A 10536-nucleotide genomic window follows, 5' to 3' on the forward strand; every position below is an offset into this window, starting at 1 on the left:
TGGTTAAATGATTCCCTTTTCTCTGTAATAATAAAACAGTACCTGTACTTGATCCCAACTAAGATATAATTAATCTTATTATTGGAGGCAAAATAATCCTATTGGATCCATCCATCCTATCTATTCAATTAACATTTAAATGATTTTTTGTAGACTTAAGACATGAAGATCCAAATTATGGAAATATCCCTTATCCGGAAAATCCCAGGCCCCAAACATTCTGGATAACAGGTCCTGTACCTGTAGTACAAAAAAAGCCAAATGTCTACCAATACCAAAGAATTAATGCATGGCTACCTGCTATATTGAGTATGTGACCTTGGTGGCACACCTTGCCAGCACACCTGAGGCTGCCCACCACCACCCACCCCCCCTCTTTATACAGTGCTGCAGAATGGAGACAGCGGTGTTCTAAGAGCATGGTTTGGCTCTTTGCACTCCATTCTAACCTTCCCACAGAGCTAATGACCCCCACTAATTTACGCTATCATTCAATGGATGTTGCATCACAAGGATAACTCCCTTTTCACCATTTTACTCCGTTTTGGAGCATTCAGCTGTGTGATTACTATATATAACGTACCCCTGGAGCACGCTATTGCAGGATCTAACATTGCATCTAAAGAGCATTGGTCGGCAACTGAATGTCTTCAAGAATTCAATATAAAGTCCAAGCAAATAATATTTAAGTTCAATAACAGCTGAATGCCTTCATGTTTGACTTCCAACAAAGTATATAATACAAAATATGTATAAACTAGCCATTGTACTTTTAGCAATATTTTTCTCCTCGGATGCTGGGGGCCCTAGACAAATGTCAGTCCTTGTCAAATTAAATCATATTATTAACAGAGATCTCCTGGATTGTCACTTTTTGTTTCCCATTTGATAAAACAGAGCAATGAAGGTTCCGTCCTTTCAGCACTGTTCATCTCTTGATCTTCGTAGGGCTTCCCAGAAAAGGTAAATTTCACCTGGTTGGACGCCATGCGAAGTGACCAGTTTCCGATAGTTACAGACAGTGAAAGGCTTTTTATATGCGTAAAACGTGGTCTCGGTATGAAGATTCTGCAAGTTGATTTCCAGCTTCTCCAGACACATCCCTACATAGACATCCTCCAGTTTGAAAAATGGGACTGTGCTGGAGACATTCTGGATCCTTTGTGCAACATCTACAGAAAAGACGTATCCAGTCCCTGAGCAAAATGGCGGGTATTTAGCCTGTGGGTATTCTGCTGTGCTTATGTACCACTTGCTGTTTATATCCCGTATGGGTGCATCGTGCAGTCTGAGGGAACCAGTAAAGAGGTCGGTTGTCTGATTTTTCTTTACAAGCAGCTCCACGAGGTACAATGGATTAACAAACATATCTGTGTCTGTTTTCATCACAAATGTAGTTTGTGGGCAATGAGTGCAAATCCATTCGATCCCCATTATGGTTTTGAGGGTCAGATTGTAATATGAGTCTATGAAGTCTCTCTGAATAATGTCATTGTAAGTGTTGCTTTCTTCAATGAGTTCCTCTTGCAGGCGTGGGTTTGTGCCGGCGCCCAGAAGGAAATAGGTGGAAACAAGTTTATCCCCAATTAGTCTTTCCTTGCCCCAAGTCTGCCGGATAACGTTCCGTTCCTCCTTTTGGCTGTGGTTTGTGGTCACCAACAACACCAAGAATGGGGGATTCCTCTCGCACTGTACCTTGGGGCGCAACTGGAACGTCTCCCTCACTGTAGCAGATCTCAGGGAAGGTGAATAAAATATTTTTCGACAAATTGTACAGAAATCCTGTAGATTTAACAATAATACACAGAAGCCAAAACAGAACACTGTTGCAAATATCCACTTCAGGCGCAGCATCTGAAAGATGAAAATTATATTTATATTTTTTTTTTGTATTGTTCACTACCTCAGAAAATCACTTTTGTGGCTGACAACAATGTGTAATGTTTAGTGGAATAGTTGTGGGGATAAATTGATTTACATACAGTCTGAAAGACTTAGTTACTTGCATGCTTTCATACAGAAATATAAACAGATGGTTAAGCTTAGTGTAGGAAACAACCCTTGCTTTATGGCTTAAATTATAGCTAAGGGTATAACAGCATTCTATTACAGTGGCACAGATCCCATCTGATACCCATTGTAAGCCTTGCTTTATGACTGAGATTCCTGTATAATAATAGTTACCTGTATAATAAATCTGTTGTACAGCTTTGGAGCTCTAAGTTGCACATACCTTTATTGATCAATACATAATTTGTACAATCAACAGTTATCATTTCTGGACCTAATTCCATGTCAACAGTGGCACTTTCCTGTTGCCTATTTTGCAGTACCTGACTCCTGCATTAGTTTATCGATAGTTCTCATTCCAACAACTCAGATGAGCCTTTATGCATTTTACATTTATACAGTCTGTCATTTAAGCATACCCATATACACTGATTTTGGAAGATGTAATAAGGGATAAGATACTCGAATACATTGAAAATGAAAATACTATGAGCTTGTGCTAGCGTGGTTTTATATGTAATAGATCTTACTTGCCTTCTTTGAGGAGTTGAACAGGAACCTAGACTCTGGGATGGCAGTGGATGTGATCTACAAATTAGGATTCAGATTTGGTTCAGTATTCACCCAAATCTCTTTCACAGGATTCGGAGTGGATTTGGTGTATCCCTAAAGGGCAGTAAGGTTGGGGATTTAAGGGGACAGTTGCCTTACCTGTTCCAATTGGACTCTGTCATACAGACAGGGCTATTATAATGTTTTATTGCTATCTGGTTATAGTGAAGAGAATAAGAAGTTTTACATTTTTGTAGTCTACTTGATGAGCTGCAAGAACTTACCATCATTTTTAGAGACCAGATGAAGGACCTTCAGAGAAAGATTTCAGTGAAGAGTTCATGCACCAGAAACCTCTGAAACATTTTGAGCATGACAAAACTCTACAGCAAGCAGGCTAATAACATAACCAGTAACTTTAGGAACTGGATCACCAAAATGAATATAAAATTCATAAACCACTATTAGAACTTTCAAGCTCAAATGGACTTAATATAGACCATTTAACAGCAATTAAGGATGGTCCATGAATGATGCAAAAATGATTCCCACTTACCTTTAGATGAGATATGGCAGCAAGCACCAGTCTCTAAAAATGATGTCCCAGTAAACAAGATTCAGCAGAAAATACAAGTTCACTCCAAACTAAGGCTGTCTCAGCTCCTGAATACAGATCCTGGACTTTCTCTTGTTTTATCTTCATGAAGAGTGACTCTACTGCAGGTGTACAAAAGCCCTAACAATAATAAGAACTTTCAGCTTAAAAATAATAATGCTAACGATTACTTTATCTGAACATTTAAGCTCAGTTAATTACTGTATTTTACTATTATTAAGCTTTTCTGGTTTACTTTGTAAATAGCACTGGGATTAACCATGTAAAATACGGTGACTGTGTGGCATAAAAGAAAATACACTGCACTAAGAATTCCCCATTTATTTATGCTGTTATTTATAGTGTTTTTTCCAGAATAGATAATTTTACACAACATAATAAATGGGCCCCATAATATCAGGCGTATACAGGTATGGGATCCCTTATCCGGAAACCCATTATCCAGAAAGTTCCAAATTACGGAAAGGCCATCTCCCATAGACTCCATTATAAGCAAATAATTCTAATTTTTGAAAATGATTTCATTTTTCTCTGTAATTATAGAACAGTACCTGTACTTGATCCCAACTAAGATATAATTACCCCTTATTGGGGGCAGAACAATCCTATTGGGTTTATTTCATGGTTAAATGATTCCCTTTTCTCTGTAATAATAAAACAGTACCTGTACTTGATCCTAACTACAATATAATTACCCCTTATTGGGGCAGAACAGCCCTATTGGGTTTATTTAATGGTTAAATGATTCCCTTTTCTCTGTAATAATAAAACAGTACCTGTACTTGATCCCAACTAAGATATAATTACCCCTTATTGGGACAGAACAGTCCTGTTGGGTTTATTTAATGGCAAAATGATTCCCTTTTCTCTGTAATAATAAAACAGTACCTGTACTTGATCCCAACTAAGATATAATTACCCCTTATTGGGGGCAGAACAGCCCTATTGGGTTTATTTAATGGTTAAATGATTCCCTTTTCTCTGTAATAATAAAACAGTACCTGTACTTGATCCCAACTAAGATATAATTACCCCTTATTGGGACAGAACAGTCCTGTTGGGTTTATTTAATGGCAAAATTATTCCCTTTTCTCTGTAATAATAAAACAGTACCTGTACTTGATCCCAACTAAGATATAATTACCCCTTATTGGGGCAGAACAGCCCTATTGGGTTTATTTAATGGTTAAATTATTCCCTTTTCTCTGTAATAATAAAACAGTACCTGTACTTGATCCCAACTAAGATATAATTACCCCTTATTGGGGGCAGAACAGCCCTATTGGGTTTATTTAATGGTTAAATGATTCCCTTTTCTCTGTAATAATAAAACAGTACCTGTACTTGATCCCAACTAAGATATAATTACCCCTTATTGGGGGCAGAACAGCCCTATTGGGTTTATTTCATGGTTAAATGATTCCCTTTTCTCTGTAATAATAAAACAGTACCTGTACTTGATCCCAACTAAGATATAATTACCCCTTATTGGGGGCAGAACAGCCCTATTGGGTTTATTTAATGGTTAAATGATTCCCTTTTCTCTGTAATAATAAAACAGTACCTGTACTTGATCAAGCCTATTGGGTTTATTCAATATTTAAATGATTTTTAGTAGACTGAAGTTATGGAGATCCAAATTACGGAAAGATCCCTTATCCGGAAAACCCCAGGTCCGAAGCATTCCGGACAACAGGTCCCATACCTGTAATAAATTCTTTTTGTCATTTGGCCTTTTTTCCAGATGCACACATTTTATCTCTAAAACCGTTCTTGTTATGAATATCTCCTGGAAGGTTCCTTAGAACTACATTTTGGTTCACTAGGCGAAATGTTATTTTTGGCGTTACTTCCACTTTAAGAAATTTTAGCTCAAATGAAAATAGGATCTTCCATGTATCAGAGGTCTCCTGATTGTGTCCAATTTTGTGATCAACAAGTGGCAGAATATCTTGAGCTGGTGATCATTAGTTCGTAGCAGCTCTCATTACATTAGATACATTAGACGTTACATTAGATTACCCTTCTTTTTCAGTTACTCGTGTTTAAAAGTTGACGTCCAAAATGGGTTTTAACCATTTAAATACTATTCTGTAGAGCACATTTTATACTGTCCCAGGTTCAAGTGCAAGAGCACTATGGGGGGCCGGTAAGTTAAATTTAACTTCACTATTAGCTGTAGAGAAAATTAAAGCCCCTTTGGTAAAGTCTTGGCACCTTTAATCTGTAATAAGCACAGCTAAAAAAGCAGGTCATTGCTCAGAATGTCACTTTGATGACAAAATACAGTGTTTACCTGAAGCATCGATTGTGGTGGATCTGTGGAGGCTTTGTGAGCAGGTTTTGTTTGGCTGCTTTTCATTGGGCCAGACTGTACTGGCAGACTGTATTTATTCCATAGTCAGAGCGATAAGGGCAGAGATTCAGGATTTGTTGCCAGTTATATAGATAAACCTTGTGATTTTGCAAAAAAAAATATTCAATAAGTAAACATCTGCGTCGTAAAGTGGGATGGACCTGCTGTGACGGGTTTATGATAAACAATGGTGGAATTGATTTAATTTCTCTCTGATGAGATTAGGGACTGATACCCAAAGGCTCCAACACGTCTGCCCCAGCCTGATTGGAAACAATAGGCAGATAATCCAGTTATCCTGGGACCTATCCTTTGCATAGAAACAATAGGGCTTGCTGGGAGGATTGGCCAACAGGGACATTAAAGGTCCCCATACACGGGCCAATTCTAGCTGCCGATATGGGTCCCTTAAGGTGGCCATACACCGGCAGATCCGCTCACTTGGCGATGTCGCCAAGCGAGCGGATCTTCACCCGATATCCCCACCTACGGGTGGCGATATCGGGGAGGCATGTCGGTGAATTCGGGCCTGGGTCCAAACGATAGAATTCTGCAAGCGGCAATGGGGCAGTCGGTTCGGGGACCCCATCAACGAGCCGATGCAGTCCCCGATCCAACAGGATTTTCTAACCTGGCCGACCGATATCTGGCCAATTTCAGGCCAGATATCGGTCGGCCAGTCCGATCGTTTCTGCCCCTACATGGGCCGATAAGCTGCCGAGTCGGTCCAAGGGACCGATATTGGCAGCTTCTATCGGCCCGTGTATGGGGACCTTTAGACTGATTCGGCAGCTAATCGGCCCATGTATGGGCACTATGGACGGGCCTGCCCGACCGATCTCTGGCCTGAAAACGTCCAGATATCGATCGGGCAGGTTAGAAAATCTAGTCGGATCAGGGACCGCATCGGCTCGTTGATGCGGTCCCCAGACCGACTTTTCCTATACCCATGGTTATAATTTGACCGTTTGGCCCCAGGGCCCCAGGGTGGGCGATTCTCCCGATATCGCCCACCCGTAGGTGGAACAGTTTCTTGGAACAGTTTATACCAGTCTCAGTTGTGAATCCCAACTTGTAACTTACATGGGGGATTCTTATTCAAAGAGCTCTAACATCCCATAGAATTGCTATTGGGCAGCTCAAAGCTGACAAATACATTCTTACTAACTGATACAGTAATCTGCTTTGATAAATGTCATTTACAAAAACTGTCAGGAAAAGTATTATTAAATGTGAACTTAAAACTCCATCTAAATCCCACCCAATAAATGGTTTTATGAAAAAGTAAAAGTAAAAACTAACTAAGCTTTATCAGAAAGGTCTATGTAAATACAGCCATAAGCACTCACAGAAACACTGCACTGAGTCCTCTATCAAAAGAAACACAGGATTTCTTGTCTCCTTTTTTATAAACATGTTCTTGGGTATCTGACTTCCTCTCTTTGAAAAATCCTTCATTCCCGGGGCCGGACTCTATGCAGCTCTCTCCTCCCTCCCTTCTCCTGCTCCCCCTCCCAAAAGAATTCATAAAACTCACTCCCCCCATCTTTAGGAATCTGAGCTATAATGGCTAGACTGCAAGCAGGAAGCTACGGAGACCAAGCTAAAATGGCAGCTACTATCTTAAACAAACAAAGGGAGCTTCTAGGGCTCTTTACTCAGGTATGGCAAAGCTTTCTGCAGAATAAATATATTGTTCTAGGTGGCACTAATGTGGCGAATTTATTGGCAGTAAAATTCCAAAATGACTTTCCTTCTCCTTTAATTGAGCAAATGGCTAACAAGTAGATTGTTTGTACGTTGAAATATAAATCTTGACTCCAAATTATACAACTGCCAGGGTCAGTATCTCTGAAACATATTGCAGGCAATAGAATAGTGAGTACAACATTGCAGATTTTGGTTCTGACAGCAGATCAGAATTAGTAGATTATAGTAGCGGTTAGAGTAGGTAAATAACAAGTGTTGAGCGGGGTGAAGTTCCAACTTGGGGGTTAGGAAATGCATGTGGGTGTGGGGCTCTTCAATTGCCTTCCAGGTCGCACCAGGGACCCCAAACTTTATCAAATTTATAAAATGCACCTCTAGTCTTATATGTATGTTTATACAAAGGAACAACCATATTCACCAACTTTCTCCAAGCTGAGAGTAGGCAAGGAGGGGACCATCCAGTGCATGGCCACTGTTTTTTTTGGCATAAAATAGTAAACATAGTTGGAAGTCGTTCTGTGGAATTATACTGTCTAGAACTCCTAATAAACAGGTCGTAGGCGCATTTAAAGTAGGGAAGGCTAGGTTAGTTGAGAGGTAATTAGTCACTGCTGTCCAAAACCTAGAGATGTTGGGACAAGACCAGATCATGTGAAAGATATTAGCGGATCTTCCTCAACATCTAGGGCAGTGGTCTGTCGGAGTGCGGGTTATCTGGTGTAGCCTTAATAGCGTGATGGAAAGATCATGAAAGGTACTGTATTAACCTGTGTTGAATGGAAATAAAACAGTTATACATAGGGGCACATTTACTTACCCACGAACGGGCCGAATGCGTCCGATTGCGTTTTTTTCGTAATGATCGGTATTTGGCGATTTTTCGGAAAATTATCGCGACTTTTTCGTTGCCATTCCGAATGTTGCGCAAAATGTTGCGATTTTTTCGTAGCATTAAAACTTGCGCGAAAAGTCGCGCCTTTTTCGTAGCCATTCCGAAAGTTGCGCAAAATGTTGCAATTTTTTCGTAGCGTTCGGATTCATTCAAGCTTCAGTATGGTGACTTTCCTTGGGCCGGGTTGGAGCTGCAGGGTGCCATTGAGCCCTATGGGAGACTTCCAAAATCATGCTATGCCTGAAAGTTTTGCCCACTGCTTACGAGCGCTCAATACGAAAAAGTCGCGACAAGATACGAACGAATCGTAATGGCTAAGAAAAACTTGCGTTTTTTCGCGCAAATCGTATTGGTGACGAAAAACTCGCGACAATTTCCGAAAAGTCGTAAAGGCGCCGAAAAAATCGCAAGAAATACGAAAAAGTCGCAAAATGTTCGTTTTACAAACGGAATTTTTCCAATTCGGATTCGAATTCGTGTCTTAGTAAATCAGCCCCATAGTGTCTGTTGCCTTTTCCCAATCATCTTGAGTGAGCTCTGGTATTTGATAAGACCACTATTCCCTTGCAGAGTGAAAAAGTTTGGGGTCTGTGAGGAGAAGGTTTTGATAAACATGAAGAAAGATTAGTTGGGTTGTGGGAGTGAAAAGTTCCCTCTATTGTGAGAAAGGTAAGTTGGGGGGGCAACCTCCCATAAGTAACCCCATTCAATCAAATCAAATTCTTTAGAAGAATCTAAACTGGCCACAACTCTAGAGCCTGTTTCCAAATGGGAAAACATGATAATTGTTGCTATGGGTTACTGCACTTGGTCAAACTTAGTGCCTTTTATTATGTATAGTAGGTTCTTTATTAAGCCCTGTGATTGGTTATACTGTTTGCATGCTTAATTGTGAAGAGCCAGTGACTAAAGCAAGCAGGCAGAGGTGAAAGATATATTGGTATTCAGTCAAGTAACTGACATTAGCCAAGAGCAGATTGAAATGGAGAGCTACTGTAGGCATCTCTATAGCTGATTGGCAGCTTTGTGCTGGTAAAATATCTATTGCTCCTTACCTTTAATGATATTAAACTGGTCTCTCCACAATTAAATTAGATGAATTTGCCCTGCAGCCCAAAATTCAAATTTGTTTTTCTTAGCCTTATATACTACCCCTTCTTCAAATAAAAAGAGAATGGGATGATTTGCAAAAACATTGCAGCATTGCAAACAGTACAAAGACAACATATGAAATGTTAAAATGGAATAATTGTATTGTTTTCTGAGAAATATATGCAACACGTTTCAAAAAACTTGGGACAACTAAAGACTGGAAAATTTGTGTAATGTTAAAAAAGACGGAAGTAAAGATGGAGAGGGGTACCCCACCCTGTAAAACACTGCAAGGAAAAATATTGCAACAATTTATGAAGACGGTTTCTCATGGGCGTGCATGGCCTCAGGAATACTTCCAAAAACCATGTGTGGGGGATCAGATAACCCTTCCCCCTGTTCTGCCCATGACACCATTCAGCCTGTTTACAGGCAGAGAAATAATCTGGTTGGCAGGTTATAAAAGGATCCCTGCTGCAGATCCAGCCAGAACCAGTGAGAAAGAGACTGTCCAGGAGATCAGACAGGCTTCATCTTCATCCTGTTTGGAGCTTGGCCAGGAGGAAAGGCCTAGAGAGCGGCCCATTCTGCTCCCTGCCAAGCTGCTAGAGATCCAGGAGGTGACCGGTGCCACTGTGGAGAGTGGCCGTGCTACAGATCTGTCTGTGAACTCCAGTGTGTCTGCCTCTGGGAACCCCCCAGTGAGTGACCCACCAAAGGGAGGATACTGGCAAGGACACAAATCTGGGGCCCTTGTGTGAGGACAGGTTTTGTTTGTGTATGTGCTACATGGGAGCGGCTACTATATCCAAGCAGCGGAACTTTAGGAAGGTAGCGCTACCTGGAATATAAGAGCTCTTGGGAAGGGACATTCTGCATTGAACGGAACTGTGCATTATTAATCCCATCCAGAGTTCAGGGACTGTGAAATTAAAAGGACTGTGCTAGGTATACAATCAGTGGGGCTCATTGGGCAAATTTGCCCATGGGCAGTAACCCATAAGAACCAATCAGTGATTGGCTTTTTTCAGCCAACTGCAGGTAGAACAATGAATGCAACAATTTGGTTGGGTGGCATAGGTTACTGCCCATGGGCAAATTTGCCCAGTGTTGATAAATGATCCCCAGTGTGTTTTATCTGCTATAGAGACAGATAGGTCCCCAAGTGTCCCCAGTGCAGGATTTGATATTTGTATTAGATGGCGTTGCACGTTTCACTTTTACATAAAGTTAATCCTTGCTGCAGAAGTGTGTGATTTATTTTCCCTCAGTGCCCGCTAGGTGGAGGCAGTGCGCTTTACTTTCCAG

At 40.7% G+C, this 10536-nt stretch overlaps 1 protein-coding gene across 1 annotated transcript; it reads right to left on the bottom strand.

Annotated features, from left to right (window-relative positions):
* Positions 1-874: 874 nt before the first annotated feature.
* Positions 875-3236, bottom strand: b3galt5.2 (beta-1,3-galactosyltransferase 5 gene 2). Its single transcript, XM_012958252.3, has 2 exons — positions 3119-3236; positions 875-1854 (listed from the first exon to the last, which is right to left on the bottom strand). The coding sequence occupies exon 2, from the start codon at positions 1852-1854 to the stop codon at positions 919-921; it is 936 nt and encodes a 311-aa protein (XP_012813706.2). The 5' UTR covers positions 3119-3236; the 3' UTR covers positions 875-918.
* Positions 3237-10536: the final 7300 nt, after the last annotated feature.

The sequence above is a fragment of the Xenopus tropicalis genome, chromosome 2 (genome assembly GCF_000004195.4).
Source record: "Xenopus tropicalis strain Nigerian chromosome 2, UCB_Xtro_10.0, whole genome shotgun sequence".
In the NCBI taxonomy this organism is placed as follows: domain Eukaryota; kingdom Metazoa; phylum Chordata; class Amphibia; order Anura; family Pipidae; genus Xenopus; species Xenopus tropicalis.

Coding starts and splice junctions, on each gene's coding strand:
- b3galt5.2 (XM_012958252.3), bottom strand. CDS start 1,854: ATGCTGCGCCTGAAGTGGATATTTGCAACAGTGTTCTGTTTTGGCTTC.